At 32.9% G+C, this 20,629-nt stretch overlaps 1 protein-coding gene across 10 annotated transcripts in view; it reads right to left on the reverse strand.

Moving 5' to 3' along the window:
- The window catches only part of NBEA (neurobeachin), a 375,860-nt gene that overhangs the window by 223,857 nt on the left and 131,374 nt on the right, over window positions 1–20,629 (reverse strand). For 9 of the 10 annotated variants that reach the window (XM_039327273.1, XM_039327274.1, XM_039327265.1 and 6 more), the window contains 4 exons: window positions 17,579–17,733; window positions 16,028–16,154; window positions 9,199–9,326; window positions 6,658–6,719 (listed from right to left, as the gene is read on the reverse strand). In XM_039327273.1, coding sequence (XP_039183207.1) covers window positions 6,658–6,719; window positions 9,199–9,326; window positions 16,028–16,154; window positions 17,579–17,733 — 472 coding nt within the window. The remainder of the gene's footprint in view (window positions 1–6,657; window positions 6,720–9,198; window positions 9,327–16,027; window positions 16,155–17,578; window positions 17,734–20,629) is intronic. The other variant, XM_039327267.1, reaches the window with a different exon arrangement.

Here is a 20,629-nt window from a genome sequence, read left to right on the forward strand (position 1 = left end):
GGGGAGTTGAATTATTCAGCATGCAATTAATTAAACTCTGTATTTGGTTCAAATGTCAACTAATAGTTGCATTGCTTAAAATAATACAAATGATGTCTCAGGTTCGGACAAATCAATAGCCAGCTGCCAATTTCACAATTAACTCATGTTTCTAACACTGTTATATACCATGCCTCACAATAATCTAATCTGGATGCATGAAGCATAATGATTAGGTCATCCCTTATCAGAGAAAAATCACAGCTAGCATAACAATACAAGCTATCATAAAGCATTCTCTTCTTCTATCACTTCCATCGTACTGGGGTATTAAGGAGTAACACTATAAACAAGAAGTCAAGCTTCAACTCTGAAGCTCTCTTGAATATAGATGCCATGAGAAAATGACTTATGTTAGTTGTGTACCTTTATAACTATGTGGAACGACTTTATAGATCTGTTATTAGTTTGGGGACAGGAATTATTTATTTTTAATTTAATTATGATAATCTTGAATATTTTTTAAAAAACATATTAAACCAGCAACTGTCTCAAATTAATATATTAATGAGTCAATATATCAATATATTAAAGTTACTATCCAAACAGATTATTATGTGTATTTCTTTCAAGTATTATCCCCAGCTTTAGAATAAGGGTTCAAAAATATAATATAGTGGAATTCTTTTACATTAATTTCTTATGAATCTCATAGTAATTCCTATCTATTAATATTTTGATTAAAAATCAAACTTCTTAAATCCCCAAGTAATATTTCAAGAGTGATCTTATATTCAAACTATGTATGAAAGTAAACTTATTCTAACATTGGAACTGTAATTTTTTCCTTTTAGTGTTGTTTCTTTACTAAAAAGTCTCACTGAATATAAATGTTATGTTACCACAGCAAGAAAGTGCCTTTTTGTTAATCAGAACAACAGGTATAAAATGTTGTAAATGTATTTTAGCATCTCCAAACAGAATCACTCTATACTTTAAGCCCGATACGTCCTTTACTTCTGTCACTAATTAATGTCTAATAAAAGAAAAATGTTTTATTTTAATGTTTTTATTTTCAGTGGAAAGATGAAGACCCATTTGAAATAGCATGATTATATTTGAATATATTACTACTCTTAACAGGAAAATTTTATAACAATCTGGAAATACTTAGAATCTATTGTGGTTCTTAAAGCAAAGAAGAAAAGAAATATTAATGAATATCAAATATGCTTTTAAAAAGGAAAACCAAACTTTAGAGGAAATGTCCTGGTTTATTTGAGGAATCTACTATAAAACACTATCACAGCTGTGACATATAAAACTAGACTATAGCAAACAAAGACTAGTTAATCAAGGACAGATCTTGTCCAAATCACCATCTTAATCTCACCTACCCCTGAAAATTAACCCAATTCAAGTGTATTAAATATATTGTTATTTATTATAAATTTTCTAAGGACATTGCAGACCAAATCAATCTAAGCAGAACTTCAGCCTCATATTTGGGAAATGCAGAGTGTTAATACACATGAAAGAAAGCTAATGTAAAAGGACAATAGTAAACAAAATATAAAAAGAAAAGTGGTTTCTCAGTGTCAAATAATGCAGTATCTCTACAGGAGTTCCTCTAAAGCTTAAAGCAAATTTTTCACAAAGACATAATTCCTCTGGGGACAGTCTTGATTGCATATCCTTCAGAGTCTAAAAACCTGCCCATATGAACTGAATTATCCATGACATGTACCTTCAGACGTTTGTAATGTGATATTTCATGTAAATTTAGACCATACCTTAGACAAGAGCCGCTGGCAATGTTAAGTTTACTCAGGAGCTCAGATAAGTAAAAAAATTGACATCCTTGCTAATCTGTAGTCGTTAACATGGAATTTCCAAATAAAGAGCATAAAAGCATCTAATTTGCTGTAGCAAATGAAAAGAAAACAAACTTTGCATTTCCCTTTCCTTTTCAGTGTCTACTATTACCCTACTTTATATAAATAAACCTCTTCAAAAGCCTTCTCAATCATCTATCTTTTTGAAGATACATTTATCTTCAAAACAGACGGCTAACACAGATTGCAAAGTGCAATTAATTTTGAAAAAAAATATCAAAATCTCAAACATTGTATTGCCAGTATTCCGAGATTTGGGGTGAGGGGAGAATAACATCATGAACTGTAGGCATTATGTTTCTCTACCAACAAAAGGTTTTTTTTCTTACACAGGAAATTTCCATCAATGGAAACAGAGGTGATATTTTGCTTATCTTCTTTTATTCCCACAATACTTATGCTTCCAAATGTCCCAAGATGCTTGGAGGAACTTTAGCTATGGGGAGAAGATACAAAAACTAGGGAGCTGGCAAAAATAAATTCTTTTATTGAATGTAGTGATCAAACAGGCTTTAGTCAATAGGATAAGGCTTCAATCCACAGGAAAAACTCACTGAATGAGTTCATAAGATTAAAATATAAAAATAAAGTTAAAACCTCAATGAAATGTTTTAATATGGAATCTAATGTTAGAAAAATATCAAGTTTTTGAAACTTCTAGCTTCATTTTATTCTTATTTTAATAGCTATTATTAGTTACTGTGCTGGACCAGTCAGTTAGCTAGAACTGTGTTAGAGTATTTAGCATTTACAGGGTTAATGTTGTATCTCTAAAAGAGCTGTATGTTAGAGCATTTAGCATTTAAAGGGTTAAACGCTTAAGAGATGGCTTATGGGAAATGTAGTTTAGCTGTTAGTCAGACCCATTTCTTATCTAGTCAGTGGGAGGGGCTTCAAAGTTTATGACTGTACTTCCTGGCTATGTGTATGTAGAAGCCATTATGTAAGACAGACACGAGGTGGTGTGTCCCATAAGAAATATGGGGTGAATCTACCTTTAATTTTTCACATCACAAGAATGGAGAAGATTATGATATGTTCATCAGAAGAACTCTTCTTGACTGTAAGTTATTGTTTGAAATTCCTGAAGAATAAATAATCTGAATATTAGTCCGTTTTTTGGAGAAGAACAGGATTAAAGCAGATATCTTGTTTGGACCAGAACAGTTACTACTATTGCTTTTATGGCTGGATTATACTGAACTTCTAAAATATTTCTATAGGCAGCCAAAAAAGCTAATACAATCCTTGGTTGTATACATAGAGGCATAGAATCAAAATCACATGAAGTATTAATATCACTTTATAAATCCTTAGTAAGACCACACCTGGAATACTGCATCCAGTTTTGGTCATCACATTACAAAAAATATGAGACTTTGGAAAAAGTGCAAAGAAGAGCAACTAAGATGCTTAAGAGTCTGGAGACAAAAATATATAAAGAACAGTTGCAGGAAATGGGTATGGTGAGTCTAGAGAAAAGAAGGACTAGGGGTGACATGATAGCCTTATTCTAGTATTGAGAGGCTGCCACAAAGAAGAGGGGTTCAACTTATTCTCCAAAGTACCAGAAGGCAAGACAAGAAAAAATGGATGGAAACTAATCAAGCAGAGAAGCAACCTGGCATTAAGGAGAAACTTCTTAACAGTGAGTACAATTAACCAGTGGAACAGCTTGCCTTCAGAAATTGTAGGTGCTTCATCTCTGAAGGCTTTTAAGAAAAGATGGATAGCACCTATCTGATATGGTATAGGGTCTCCTGCTTGAGCAGGGGGTTGGACTAAAAGACCTCCAAGGTCCCTTCCAGCTCTATTCTGATTGAAACTAGTTATTATTTAGCAACCACAATTGGGACAGGCAACTTGTTTATGATAGGCTGCTCAAAATAATCAGTGTGGGTGCATGAAATAGCATCTCTGTAATATCTGCAAGCCCAATAGGGATATCTTGCCTCTTTTCTGCAAGAGAATCTGTCTATATTGCAGATTGAGCATTATTCATACAGCTGGCTACATTCCAATTTACATGTATGTCTCAGGCAGCTCATCCTTAAGTACTTACACTATATATTTACTTTTTTACCTTCAAAAGCAAAACATTTTAAGAACTTCCTTTCCCATCCACAGAATGAAATAATGCAAGATTTTTTTTTTTCTACCAGCTACTGTCATTCTAAACAAGTAGCCTATTTCCCAGGTAGACTGCCACCAGCTAAAAAAACAATTGGATTAGATTATGTCCAAACTATGTTCCAATTACCCTTGGCCTCTAGGATAAGAAGGACAGGATGTTGGAAGAGAACCATCTTGGCTCTCTATATCCTAACTAGAAGTGCAGCCATAAAAAGATTATATGACACGGTTTCATATTTCATGAACAATACAATCATTAGAAAAATGAAATAAGCTCTTTCTCTCTGCGTGTGTGTGTGTGTGTGAATGTGAGAGTTCTACTAGATGTATACTGCTTCTATCATGAATATTTTATGTATTGAAAAAGATATTTTTTAAAAATATTGTTGCAACATATATGCATCAACTTATATAACAACTCTTTCTTGTTATATGTTTAATCAATTAAGAATTCCTTCTTTAGGTGATAGTCAATTCTTAACTTTTATTTTCAACTTCTAGAAAATAGTTAAGCATTTTATGTCCTTATTAGAAATCAGTTGAATCTTCCTCCTCTGAACAAGATAATTCATTAATATCATTTGAAACACTGAAGTGTGGCCCTTTGGATTTCCTCTTCACAAAGTACAACACCTTAAATTAGGGGTGTCAAACTGCTGGCCCGCAGGCTGATTGCATCATTCAGAGGCTGCACCCACCCCAGCTCTGGCAATGCAAAAAAAGTCGTGATACATCGTGACACATCATATGACATGGTGAGTTTGACACCAGTGCCTTAAATAAACCATTCTCATGATTGTGGAACAGCTGTGCAAACTAATGAGGTGAACTTGGGGAAAAGACACAACTGTTTTAATGTATTGAGAAAAATTGCTTCCCTTGCATTTTTGCAGAATTACTCTAAGTACTATCTGGAGGTCAAATCTGAGCACTGTTCAGTTCTATGGTAGACTCCAAATAGTTCTAGAACTTAAAAAAATTGAACATTTTCTTTATTTTGTGAAATTACAAAAAAAAATCTGATCTGATATTTGGGGGCGGAAGTAAAGTGAAAGTTTATTATAAGCCCATCTAACACTGCCTTTAAAATAATGTATAGAGTTGGAATATATATAAATATTAACTAAATATATATTCCAGGATAACATTTCAAGTTTAAAAACAACTGGTTTGTTTACTGCATGAATTCTATATAAGGTTAAAAGGAAAGGTGAAAAAGCAAAGAAGCTTGAATTTCTCACTCTTCCCACAATCAATATTTGAGGCACATTACATCTCTAGAGTCCTTAATGGCAGGAATTCCTGGAGCCAGCAAATGAGTAATGTTAAACCTACGATTAGATGATGAGACCATCAAAAGACACTAAGCTGTAATGCAGCATTCCACTTTAACTCTGTGAGCTGCAGTTAAAACAAGGAGCAGAGAAGAATATATTGCATTAGTCCAGTTTAAGCATCTGCCTATGAACAGCTTCAGTGTTCAGTGTTCAGAATGCAATGGACTTAAATATTTGGGACTTTCTTGAACCAAGGATTTAATTATTATATAACAAGTTTTAAAAGTTTTTTTTTTTTTGCAAGAAAAGTTTTGAAACTCAATCACAATGAACATTCCAATTAAAGACATCTTTTATTTAGAGTCCTCCCCTCTTTTTGGGGTGTGTGTGTATGTGTTTTGAAGAATCAGTTTGTGGATCATCAAAATGTGAGTAAGCAAAGTATATTTCAGTTATGAGACTTAATTCTCATTTATGACAGCATTGCACGTTTTAACATCTGCAAATATAATTTTATTATTAAAATGTGGCTCTACATTTTAATAGCAAGCATACAGCTCTTGTAAATTTGCCATATTTACAGGAATAAGCACTTTAACTATTATTTTATATCAGGTTTATTTAAGGGAATACAAAGAAGTGTGAAAAGAAGTAACTTTATTCAAAAGAGGATATTAGATTATTTGCAAAAAAATAATATACCAGATTTAAATGACAGCTGATCCTTCAATTCAGAATAATTCTTACCTTTTGATTTATTATCTATTAGAATAAAAACAAAGTCATAACTCCAGATTTATATTTTAAATGGTTATTTTTCCTGAACATGTGTGATGCCTGTCTACAGCAATTGTCCCAACAACTCCCAAACATGCACATCATTTATATTCATGCGCATATCTGCAATGCGTTTTAATCACATGCTTCCAATTGTCTATTAGGTGATACATTACTATTTATCAATATCAAAGTTTTCAGATGTCATGCCTTATATTAACTGACTTTTATAGGCAATATTGTCAAAAAGAAATACAAACCAAATAATTAAACAAACTGCTAATAATTGCTAATAAATTGCTGACTTGAATTTTCTGTTGTTGAGATCAGTTATTATAATTCATTTAATTATGTATTATTTTGTTAATTGGATATCACATTTTCTTGAGGTCATATTCAATGCTTATTTAAACAAAGAAAAATAAAGGTGTTGTTATAATGGAGTTTATAACACCAATTCAGTCGCTCTATGAGCTCTATGACAGTATCAAATAGTTACTTTTTCAATATACAGGTGGAAATGCATGCATCCAATAATTGTGTTTCTCCAAAGAAAAAACAAAAGTAGTATATGTAAAAACTAAGAATCACCTTACTTGTGAACAAAGAAGCATAACAAGTTCAACCACTGAGGTGCTTGATTTCATGCAAACCAGTCCTGTAAAAAAGTGAAATCAGAGCACTAATTATAAGTTGCAATGTTAAATTGCTTTTTTTTTTCTCAAATAGTTGCATCGGTTAGATCCTGTAACATTTCAGTTGGACATATCTAGCAAAGACTGCTCAGAATAATCTCCAATTATCTTAAATCATAAACCATTTGTGACCCAATTATACTGTATGTGTTTTCCACTGAACAGTAAAGTCAACCTTATATTATATAAAAAATGGAAAAAGCCACAAACTGGCACAAAAGAAATTCTATATGTTTCAGAAATATGAGGCCATGCTATTTGCTCAATTTGACACACACACACAGAAGAACAGATTATTTCTATATTGATTGATTGAATGAATATCACATGTTCTTTTATTTGAAGATTCTAGTATATAATGGAAGCTGAACTCTAGCACCAAAGCTTAAGTTTTAATTTTTAAATTTAAGTATCACACCATACAAGATTTCATAGGAGGACACATACATAATTGCATATAATTATATTTGCATTTGTGTATTTACCATAATATTACCAAGACAGACAGAATGACAACATCACAAGGTCTTCATCTTTATTTACTTACGCAATGATTAAGAGCAGAGAAAATACTTTGAAACAACTTGGATGTGTGAGCAGTATAAACTAGTGTTCTTAAATGGTTTAGAAGCTAAAATCAAAAGATATATATTTATACATATATCATGCATAGTTATATGTATATGATATATGCATGGTATTTGTTATATATTTACTAAGCTATTTAAAATAATTGGGTATTTGTAGACATATTACAAGAAACTTATAAGCAGAGGAGATAGATAGATGGATGGATGGACAGAAGACAGACAATACTTTGTATCATTAATAAATAAATGAGTGGTATCAATCCTGTTTAAGGCACTAATATGGGTTTATAATTAGAAGCTTAGTGATTTTCTATCAATTTATTCATTCATTTAGCAAGATCAATTACTATGCTGTACTATAAAATACTAAATATAAAACATGATATTATGAAATTGAAAAATTAGATATTATATTTACTTATGCTATTGTTTTAAATAAAGGACATACTTTTCAACTCCCTATATATCTTAATAGTTTATGTTTAAGAATAGCCTTTTCATCAGTCAGTTTGCAGGTGTTGCCATCAAATATGCTACATATAGATTTGAAAAGATTCTTATTTCTCAAAGATGTGTCCCTATAATAGTATTGAACTTGAAACAATGAATCATATTTTTATGGTCACATAATTGTGTTCTACACCTAATTGATAAGTATTCCTTGGAGTCAAAATCAAATATGCCATGCTTCTGAATGATGGAAATGTTTTTGATTCTATTGCTATAGGCAAACATTGAGTTAGCCTCAAGTACACTGACATATGGCTGTTTTCACTTAGCAGATTATATAACAATATCTAGGTGAGAGTTAGATGTAATCTAAATGGGGCATTTCCAACTATTTGTGAAAAAAGTATAAGACAACTATAGCATTTTTCAATCTTTATAACAACACCTTAACCAAAAAGTAGATAAAGTGCAGCAGCATCCTAATCAGCAAGCTGATTTAAGCATTCCAGTATTATTTATGCCAATGATATAGTTCTGTCTACAAATTTTATTGGCCTTAGAGGACTTTGAGGATACTAGCTCATTATTGTAGTGAAGAACATTTACACATTCATTACAAAAAAGCTAAAATAATTATATTTGTCCAAAGACTAAAGTTGTACAAGTGAGACATCGTTGGTTAATAGCTTGAACACTTCAAATGCCTAGGAGATAGTACAGTATTCAATAGCTCAGGTAGCATGGATCACAAATGAAACTTGTAACATTGGAAAATCAAAACAAATTATTGCTTTCCTGTTTGGTCAAATCAAAGACCAACTGACTTGCCCTTGCAAAACTTAATCTGTATCCCCTTTTTTTCAGAAATTATTGAAATAAATGAGGGTATATACAAAATTAAGATTTGCTATGTTACCATTCACAGTTCACCAGGGCACATAAAGTATATCCTGTATTTCATATATGGCCCATCTCTTTCTTTATGGATCTAGAGCAATTCAGAATGTTACCTTTATGCCACTATATTGCAAGTTTGAAGAGAGACTCAATAGAAATATATTACCCAAATGCTATTAAAATTTCAGAACTATTTTATTCTGTACTTTTATCAAATAAGGATGAGTATCTCACCCACAATTTGGCAAAATTCTATTAAACAGCTTGCAGTGTCACAGAGAACATAATATCTATACAAACTGTTATTGTTGCTTGTGTGGATCAATTGCTATTGTTGACTGTGGTATATCAATATACTTTAATTTATTTATAAGAGTACATTAATAGTATGGAGTTACATGTATACATTTAGTCGGTTTATGAACAGTTAATATGGTTGGCCTTCGACTGTAATACAAATTAAACATTTAAATAAATAATAAAACAATTAGTGAATATGTACTACCTTCTATTAGAAGCTCTTGCCCATGACTGCCCAATAATGTGCGAGATAGGAACGGGGCAAAATCCACAAAGATTTCCCGAAGCAGAGGAGCCACTTTTTCCAAAGCTCTTTCAAGCTTCGCAGTTATGCTGTTGAAGGCAAAGCATAGTAAGTGAGGTAAACAAAGCCATTCATTAAGCAATCCAAAGCTGTTTAAAGTAGATGGATAAAATAATTAGTAATGTAATTTAAACTAGGGCAGTGTCAGAATGCTTTGTATCTAATGAATCGGTCAGAAATTAGTTTACCCAGTTTTCACAGATTTAATAAGGGTAACATATTTCCCACAAAAAAATATGTAATACGAAGGTAAAGTCTGCTTTAAATTGATTTTGACTCTTGGTGATCTCATGGAGATAAGAGTTTTTTGACACATTTTGGGTTTGTCTCTATAGGTAGTCCTCGGGTTAGAATGGCAGTTGGGACTGGGATTTCTGTCAATGAGCTATGCTGTCATAAAGTGTGATGTCTTATGACCACATTGTTTAGTAACAGCAATTCCAATAGTCCCAGGATTATGCAAGTCATTATGTGGGAAGATGCAGGAATCCTAGGTAAGGAGCGAAGGGAAATGTGTGGGTGCTGCAGGGAGAGAAGGGTATGTAGGCGAATTGTTGAGGGCTGGAGTGGGTCCTGGGGAGGGTGGGGCTGGGGCTGGCAGGGGCTGTGGGTGAGTGTTGGGAAGTGTGAGTGAGTAGGCAGGACTGAGAGCAGGCACTAGGGAATGCAGATGTGTAAGGGAATGCTATGGGTGTGTGCTACAGAGTGCTTGAAATCTATACTGTCAGCTCTTGTATTGATTTTGTTTGTGGGAAGCTGCCAGAAAATTAAGCAAATGGCAATCACAACACTAGGATGCTGCAGTGTGATATATGCAAACTAGTTGCTAAGCACACAAATTGCAATCACATGACTGCAGGAATGGCGCAATGTCTGGAACTTTTAGAACTAGTCATAAGTACCATTTGTTTAGTACCGTCATAATGAACGGTTGTTGACTAAATGGCCATAAACTGAAGGCTATCTGTAACTTTGAGATTTCTTGTAGTTTTGTTTGTCTGCCTTACCTGTATTTGGAAATCTTCTATCTACCTTTAAAACAAATGTATTTATAGTAGGTTACTATAGGATAGAAGCTGATTTCAAACTTTCAAACAACTCCAGAAATTCTGTTGCATGCTAATTTAAATTATTAGACCCCCACAAGTGTATTTTGATCTTTAAATGTCCTATATCATGGTCCATATTATCCATACAAAATATTATTCTTAGCTACCAATAGGCAACAACAAACTGAAGAAACTTATAAATGCTGTTAAAAACACATGACACAGAAAACAGAATCAAACCATATCTGCTTAATTAAAAACTAACTTCACAGTCAATATAGCTTTTCTACAAAAGGTCTCTCTAAATAAAATATCTGCTGGGGGAAAAAAGAGAGAATTTCATCACAGAGAATTTGGTTTTATTGCACTGGAGAAGTGCCTTGTTATAGTGACTGTAAAGGCCCTTTCTTTCATGTCTACAAATGTATTTCTAATGAAGTACAAAAATGTTTAACAACAATTATGATATTTCAATTCACCTGACCCCAAAATATATCCCAAAGATTTTATTAAACAAAATCTATGTTATGAACTCTACCAAGAAACAGAAAATAGGGAGAAAAGCTATTCTGTTGTTGGAGTATGTGCTCCTTATAATTGAACCTGGTAAATAGTCTTTTTACAACTTCCTGAAAGAGATACAAACACATTACAGTAGTCCAAATAATATGTATCTGTGATCAGACCAGGAATGTATTATTTAGTACACAAGCCTTAGCTATGGAAACACAGTTTCCAGCACCACTGTGATGTGGACAACTAGTTTCAGAATTCAATAGTTTTGTCTAAATGGAGTCTGTGGGCTGCCAACCACAAGACTAAATTCCTATTTCCTGACTTTAATTTCAACTGTCTAGTCTAAGTTTAAATAACAGGATTATGATAATGCCAGTCTTATGGGACTAGGGAATTGCCAGTATGGGGCCTGTCAATTTAAACTGTTAAGGAAAAAACCTAGTTTGACGATTTTTAGGTAAGAGGCACAATTGTGACGCACCCTCCCAATTCACAACTTCTTTGTTCCTGGCAGTATTGGCAATGTGTTGGTCTGGAACCTCTGTTGGAATCTGAAGAATGGCACTTATACTGTCCTGTCCTTCCCCCCTTCTGCTTTCCTGACTCAATTTGTAGAGCCAGTAGTATCACCATCTCCAAAAAAAGAAGTCTTTGGCATCCAGATATGGTCACATTCATCTCCCATTTCTTGTTAGTGTCACAAAATTTATCATGAGGATGCTGCCTGTTCCCATCCAATACACCTCTTTTCAACTTGAACTACTGCCCTTTATTCCCAGTCAGCTCAACAAATTCATGCTGATCATTATGCAGACTCAGAAAGAGATCCTGACTGATGATTATTTAAATTAGGTAACAGTCAGTTCCTACACAAGTAAGACACTATGAGCAGCAGAAAGCTGGAGTAGTAGAATGAATAAACTGTGGATTCTCCCTATGTGTTGATCATTCCTGCACAGCAATCTGGGTGACAGACTAAGGACCCTCAACATCACTGTGCTTCTGCCATTTATCCTTCTAAATATGCTGCCCATCATGCCTTACTGGATTTATATAAAAAAAACCTCTACCAAACCCTGTCTGTACCCAACTCAGAATCTGAGACTTTAATCAAGAATGCCCTCCTGTATGAACTGCACTGGTTACCATTGTGCTTCCAGGTGCAATTCAAGATGTTGGTGGTTACCTTTGAACCCCTACGTAGTTTAGAACTTTGAGTACCCGAGGGATCACTTTTTCCAAGAATCTCTATCCATCTAACCAGGCCAAGCAGAATGGGCATGTTACAGATCTTATCAGCCAAAGATTGTTGGCTGGTGCGGACCAGAAGGCAAGCTTTTTCTGCAGTAGCCTCTGATTTAATGGAACATCCTCCTGTCAGAGATCAGAGTGGCCTCAATGCCTGCTACTTTTCATAAGGACCTAAAAACCTGTGTATGGTCCTGGACCCTGGGGGGGGGGATGAATGTGTTAAGAGCCTATTTCTTGTCTATATCGCTAACTGGCCAAATATTCTGTTTTTGTGTAGGTTGAATTGGATGTTTTTAATGGTTGTTTTTTACAATTTTACTGCTTTTATTATTTTAAAATGTTTTTTTAATCCTAACATATTTTCTGAATTGTAAGCCTCCAAAAGTTATTGACTGAGATGGCCAGCCACAAAAATTGAACAAATAAACAAACAAATGCTTAGTTTAGGGATCATTTTGTAAAACTGTTGGCATACAGTAGGCCTGATCACACACCTGCCTAAGTAGGGGAGAGTCTGAGGGCCCAGAGTTGATCAAGTGTGGTATAATGGACTCGGGCTTGTCCAGGCAGTAAGCAGCTGGGTCTAGCAGGTCAGAAAAGAAATACCTATTTTGTTTCAGGAGCCCAGAGTTCAATTTCATGAGGTATACCTTTGCCTGTTCCAGCACATGCACAACCTGAGCCTCTTATTTGGAGTAAGCAAATTGTAATTCAAGAATGTTTATGATATATTCATTAGTTAATATTTTTGATGTTTCAAGACTGCTTTTTTTGTTCAGATGTACAGTATATATGTATCATATCCAGACACCAGTTTGCAGTTCTAAATAGTTAGAGTAGCTAGAACCACTACTAAGAATACAGAGGTTCAAAACAGAGACTGGGGAAAGGGAAGGGATTGCAACTTTATAGCATAGTTGACTTATTTCTTTCATTAAACTATCAGTAAATTATAGGCCTAAATGAATTGTTAAATCAGTCAATCTTTAATGTAAGCTTTCTAGGTGGTAAAAGAAGCATTCAAATTGTCTCTCTACTGCATTGCCAAGGAAGCAGAGAAAACATTGATTTCTTACTTCCTCTTATATGCTCATTTTCTGTTGTTTAATCTCATCCAAAAATCTTGTGGTACTACAGTATGCAGCCTTACAGAAACACTGTTCCAAATTTTTTAACAAACTGGATTTTGTCCAAAACAGTTCAACCAACCATTTCCTTTCTTGTTATTTTCCTCAACAAAATGCTATTCTCCTCCTCAAAAGCTAAAATATATATTAGCAACCCAACAGAGAGAACAGAGAAAAACCTCTACCCTTTGTAATTAGTAGAACTCTCCCCTTGCCTTTCAGGGGAGAGTTCCAATAATCAAAAGGTGGTAATGATCAGTGTAATATAGGTCAAAAGCACATATACTGGCCATTACAGTATTTGATTTTTCTGTTATGGCATTTATTTCCTAGTAATTCTTTCATGAAATCATTCTGTCATTTTAATAAGAAGTGCTATAAGGCAGCCGTGAAGGAGAGTAGAAAGGATTATGCTGACTCCTGACATCCCACAGCAGATATGTTAAAAGGTTATGTATGTTCTTAATATAAACATGACATTAAAAATTGAAATTTTTCCCTAAAATTCTTCTTGTAGAGAAATGTTTTTTTTACCCACAATGTATTGCTCAACAGATTTACATTATCTCTGGAGACATGGAAAAACCTTTTAGCAGTAGAAAATTAGTACTTTTTTTATTTTACTGTTTAAATTATGTGAAGCTGCAGTAAAGAAACTGCAAGGAAAAAAAAGTCCTTTTATGAAAAATAATACTTTGTATAAAATCCAACTTCTGAAACACTGGCAACTACAAGGAAGCATTCCAAGACTAAAATCTTACACTGAATTCAATGGCCCTTTTTCAAACCAGAAATATGCTATGTTGTGAATCATGCAAGAGCTATACAACATTTCCTCTTTTGTAATGTTAATATAAATATAATTATAAAATTGCAAAACAAAAATTAATAAGGCACCTCATGAATAAGTGAAAAACCCAGTCATGCAGGTGAGGCCTTAGAACTTAGAATAACAGAGTTGGAAGGAATGTTGTAAATCTTCTAATCCAACCTCCTGTTCAAACAGAAGACCCTACAGCAATGTTTCTCAACCTTGACAACTTTAAGATGTGTGGACTTCAACTCTCAACTCACAGAATTCCCCAGCCAGCATAGCTGGCTGGGGAATTCTGGGAGTTGAAGTCCACACATTTTAAAGTTGTCAAGGTTGAGAAACACTGCGACCTACAACATTCCAGATAAAGGACTATATAATCTCTTCTTGAAAATTCCAGTGATGGAGTACCCCAACTTGGAGGCCTATTATAAAAGACCACAAGAAACAATAAACTTGGATATACAATCCACTCATACTCTTGGCAAAGCTGAAGTTCAGATAAATAATAGCTGCTCTTTTACAACAATATTCAAAATAGCATGAAACAAGCAAAGATTTCAGTTTAATATTATATCTTAGTGAAAAAGAGGATAATCAGCTTTCTCACTTTGTCCAAATTATATAAAATGGAGAAGAAATTCTATCTCTTTGCAATCTGATTATAAAGATCTATATATCTCAATATACACTAGATACAGTTTACTGGATAGAAAAAATAACCTCCATTGTTTATGCACCACATCCCACAATTAAAGGTAAAAAATATGATTATTTTATCTTAGCTCAATCTCCTATAAATCAAGATATTATTTCTAATATTAAACAATTCTATGAAAATATCCAGTTTATTTTAATGCAGAAAATCCCATAACTGGTTGCTAATACATTCACTCTCCTAAAGGACTATCATCATAAGTAACCTTTTCTTCTTCAATCCATAGTTTTTTGTCATAATCTAACTTTTATCCTTCTCCCATGTTCTGTCTCTGAAATATAGTCATACAAACAACCAGCGAAGGATTGTGAGAAAGCAAAACATAAATAAAAATATATATTTTAAACAGATTTAAAATTAAAATTGACTCAATTGTATTTCTTTTTTAAAGGACTATGTAATGTATAATTAGTGACTGTGTAAAAAATTATCAAACTGAAATCATTAAGAGAGAATTCATGACCAGTTTACAATTTGATGGAAGCCTCCTCGGTACTGCAAAACATAACTGTTTTTCTTACTTCTGTAACAATTCAACAATTTTTATATTTTAGGAACTTAAAATTGGAAACTTAATTGATTAATTATAAACACATAGGTGGATAGTAATATTTGAAATTATTTTTCCTCAGGAAATGTGTGAATCCTGTCTAAAAAAAATAAAATTTCCTCTATAGTCTATCTTTTTTATTTCAAAAATTGTATTTACTGATTTTTTTTCAAATATTTATAGACATTCATTTCATATATATGACTGTAGGTGGCTTACAAACAATTTAAAGAAAAGCTTTAAAAAGAACAAAAAAGAATAGAACAATTTTAAAAAGGTAACACAAAAACATAAAAAAACCATCATAAAAATAGCTGAGGCAATCAGATTTAGCAATAACATTCAGTATAACCACTCTGCCAGCTATGCTACATTCCTTGGTTGCTATAGTCAGTTGAAAAACCATGGTTTTCAGTGTCTTTTGAAAGACCAGCAGGGTATTCTTATATTTACATTTATATATTTACATCAGCAATGTTTGCTATCTGAGAAAATACCAAAGCAGAAATAGGATTATTAATATTATATTAATTATGATTAATGGTCCATATAATGTGGTTATAGCCCATGTTTGTACTTCAGTGACTTTATAAAGCAGTACATTTTATTTCAAAGACCTAGAAGCCTTTACAAAGATATTTGTTGCTAACAAGTTCTATGCCATTTTTTTTTTTATCCACCTCTATACCAATCTATAAAGCATACCTCATGTTTTCAGCTGAATCCTCTGGCATTGGTGCAACGGTTTGAACTGCAGGAAGATTCTTACTAGTAGCACCATTCACAAAACTAGATGATGAAGATGATGATGAAGATCCTGAATCCACTGCACCTATCCACCAAAATAGAATATATTCAGTCTGAAAAACAATGCATCAATTTCACAGTAAATCATAATGCATCTATTTTCTATGCATTATAACTCTGGAGTACTATTACTTATAGAAACCATTTCTCTGTTACAAAGACCTGGCAACTAATAATTAAAAACTGAATTAAATAAATAAAAAAATGTATTCAGTCAGAGGGTACTCCAAAATTCAGTTAAAATCATTCATTCTTTTTTCTTAACTATATACCAATATGCTATACTACAGATATTTACTTTCAAGTACTCTCATGATTAAGTATGAAAGTATTTAAATTATAGAAGAAACTCTTCTAGAATATCTTGCCCATAGCTACTTTATAGTCCAAATATTTTTCATAAAGTTACAAACACATATATCCTTTTTGAACAAAATGTCAAACCCCTCCCGGTGATTTAAACAAACAGTAATTATAAAACTCAAGGCTAAGATATTATCTTCTTTAAAATTACCACATAAAAACAGCAATAAGCACTTCCAGTATCATCTAGTGCTAATGGAAATAAAAATAAACATATGGGAATATCTGATCTCCATAAACCAAAAAGATGACATTTAATGCCTTCAGTAAATTAGTCACTATTCTGAGTATATCTAGTTAAAAAAATCCCAAAGAAATATTATAAATGAGATGTTCTGAGAAACATGTTCAAAATTACTATAAACAGATGTTGGCATATGTTTGTGGCATATACAATGAAAACAAAAATATGTTGAGTACAAATGATACGATTTACACTAATGCAACCAGCATATGGAAAGCAATAAACTACAGTTATAATGAAATCTATAAACAGTATCCTTGATGAATTATCCTATTATTAAGCATGACCATGTTGAACAGGTTTTTTTTTTATAGAATAGGCTCATTTCAGTAAGCATTTCCACTAGGAAATTTTTCATAAAAGGCTTTAAATATCTCTTCCAAGATATTTTAAATTAATCTAGTCAGGTGTATTCTACTTCTATGAACTATTTTTTTAAAAAATCAAGGACTGCTTAAGTACATTAGGGGCATTTCCACATAGCAGATTGAGCTTATAATGCTGATATCATTCAACAATTTTTCCCTTTTTCCAACCACTAACTGAATTGCTTGATTCAGAACATGGGTGTCAAACTCGCCGTGTCACGTGATGTGTCACGACATATCACTTTTTTCACATTGCCAGAGCTGGGGTAGGTGCGGGCCGGCAGTTTGACATCCCTGATTTAGAAGATAAATGTTCTGGGGAACTTTTCAATTTTCTACACATTAGGAAGTGAGAATGCTTAAAGGTATTTATTACAAAAGGATCGCAAATATAAGAAGATACCAACAGCAAAAAAAAAAAAAAAAAAGCTGAAAGAAAAGGACAAAATTCACAAAAATATCTAAAGACAATACCTGTTGTATTTATCATACTTTTTGGGGTAGCTCCTGTGGCAGCAAATATATTTGGCGTACTGCTTGGTGGTAGTCCACCTCCAGCTGTGGTAGTTCCAACTGTTGTGACTGCTAGACTTCCAGGGGGAGGTTTTTTCACTGGAACTACAACACTTCTATAGAAGGGAAAAAAATCAGTGCAAAATCAGGAAATGCTTTTCTCTTTTCTTATCCACTGGAGGAAGAAATCAATTTATTACTATTACATAAATGAACCATCAAAACAATATAAAAAGGAAGAAAACAAAGACAAAAATTAAATAAAAAATACATGTATGATTTTAAGGAGTAATTAAAAACATTTAAAATATGAATATTAAAAATGTATACTCAGATGACATTTATACAGAGATAATATATTGTAAACACTACAAATATACTAAATATACAACATTTTTTACCATTTCTGAAATTAGTCACATTTATCTTTCAACTCATATTCATTAAAATGATAAAATGTTTCTAATATTTTTTCAGGTGATATGACAATGTAATTTTAACTTCCTTTAAGTCTGAAATGATCTCAACAGAATTTGATTTAGGGTACCTAATCAGGACTGCAAAAAATCCAGATGACTACTAAAAGTTATGTTATTACTTCTGCTTATGGAATTGTTATTCATATCTCCAAATATAACAATAATACATTTACATAAAATCAGTAAATCAAAATTATTCATTTCAGCAGTACCATAAACATAATATTATATTACTGTAAACTCTTTAATATGAACCTTATGCATTATCAGTGGTGGGATTCAGCCGGTTCGCACCTCTTCAGCAGAATCGGTAGCTAATTTTTTGTTGCCAGGCCCAGAATGGACTTCCAGAAGCGGCATTCATACAGAGAACTGGTTGCTCACATATTTGAATCACACCACTGAGCATTATGTGTAGTAAACAGGTACAGAAAGGTTTATAACCAGAAGTAACTACAGCATAAATTTTGACAGAGTATGATGTAACAAAGATACAATTCAGTAGGCAACCTAGGCAAGGTACAGAACTAAATTGTTAAGCTAAAGGTTTTGTGGACATAAAGGATTGAAATTCAGGGTTTGAGACATTCATTTAATGAGAAAGTTCCAGAAATAACAGAGAAGCATCTTGCTATAGGTTATTATCAGGGGTTGGATGAGAATTCTTCCCAGGAAGGATGAGCAAGGATACCAGGAGAGTATGCTAGGAGTATATACTCCCAGGGGTATTTTCCATATAAAACTCATCCCTCCAGGAAAATGCTTGAAGCAGATGATCACTTTAGGGCTAATGGAGTGGATATAATTTTAGACTGAGCAGGAGAAGGCAAAGGCAAACCACTTCTGTATTTTAGTCCCAAAAACTAAACTGATAGCCAAGATTAAGTATTGACCTTATAGTTCCTGATGATAAGCCCCTTAATCAGATGGCACTAAAGATGGTTCTGAGGAATAGCTGAGTATTAATGCAGTTTATTGATGCAGCCAGATATTAGCCAGCTGTCTAGTTGCTAAAGTTGCCATGAAAGAAAAGAAAATTCAACACTGAAAAAATTACAATTATAAAAGGAACATGGAATATAAGAAACATGATCATGGGAAACCTCCACGTAGAGAAAAATGAAGTGACTACACACTGACAACCTGGGCATAATCAAATTGAAATTAAAAAATAAAGAATGAAGAATATTGCTTGAAAGCTTATAGCAAAGATGCTACTTGGGTATGATGTAGTCAGTGACTGAATAATATCAATTAAATTTAATGGACAACCATTTACTATCATGTTTATCCAATTTTGTGATATAACCACTCATGCAGAAGAGGGTTTTTATGGTCAAGTTCAGTCTGAAATCAAAAGAAACGCAAGCAAGATATATTGCTTATGATTGGAGACTAGAAAGCTAAAGTTGGAAACAATAAGAAAACTTAATTGTACTATATGATCTAGGAAATGGGGGGAAAGCAGGGGAAAGACTTATCAGTTTTTGCCTATCCAATGACTGTTTCATTGCGAGCACAATGGAACACAAAGAAATAAAATTATATTATTGGTACCATGAAGCAGAAAGGTACAGCTAACAGCAAAAAGAAGGCCAATGGCTGATACTAGAAAAGACCGTGAATGGGTCACACACAAGTTACCAAGTGAAACTAAAACAGAATAACAGTCAATGTCATTTACCGTAACTAGAATGTCCTCAATGTTTGTAATTTAAAACAATGTTAATAGCATGAAATTTAGAGAAAATCAAGCTCTAGTTTAAAATGGGACTGCATATTTCAATCAACAAATATCAAATTATTGCCCTAACATTTACTTTATCTAAAAGCTAGTATATTCACCATGGACAGCTTTTGCATCTTCTGTTCTGCTAAAAATACCCTGGAATTTGAGATTTTAGGAACAGTTACCTAAAAGAAACCACATGCCAATTCTTTTTCTGTTTATTTCTTTGGACAGAATAAATGACCAATCTATTTTACTAAATTCAGGAGAGTTTCAAAATATGGTTGGGGGCAGGGAGAAAGCATAATTTTAAAAACAAAATTTGGTATTTATGCTTTTAGATAGTGAATTTAGCCTGCTTTTATATCTGCAGGTCTTTTAATTACAGTTTTTTTTTGGATAGCTGACATTAAGTAATTTACTAGAATTCTTGTTTCAAATCTCACAAACATTTAGAGTTTTATAGTCAACATAGTAATTTACTAAAGATAAATTTGTAAATAAGAATTGCTTGAAAATAAAGTGAAAATAAAATATATAATCTATGAATGTCTTTGCTTGCATTTCCATATACAGCAAAATATCTGACACATATAAAAAAGTATAAATGAAAATGTGTCACTTTCACTAAAATAGCCATAGCCACTAGCAAATAATCAGTTTCTTGTGCTATTGCAAATACCACTACATTTTTTTGTTTTTGTTTTTCACGTGATATTGGGATCATAACTTTGAGTCAAGAGTCTAGGGCCAAAGAAATCTGTTTATATAGTTTTTGATGTAATTACAGCTACACCTTAGGAC

The sequence above is a fragment of the Crotalus tigris genome, unplaced genomic scaffold (genome assembly GCF_016545835.1).
Source record: "Crotalus tigris isolate CLP2741 ecotype Arizona unplaced genomic scaffold, ASM1654583v1 scf7180000024359.8030256, whole genome shotgun sequence".
In the NCBI taxonomy this organism is placed as follows: domain Eukaryota; kingdom Metazoa; phylum Chordata; class Lepidosauria; order Squamata; family Viperidae; genus Crotalus; species Crotalus tigris.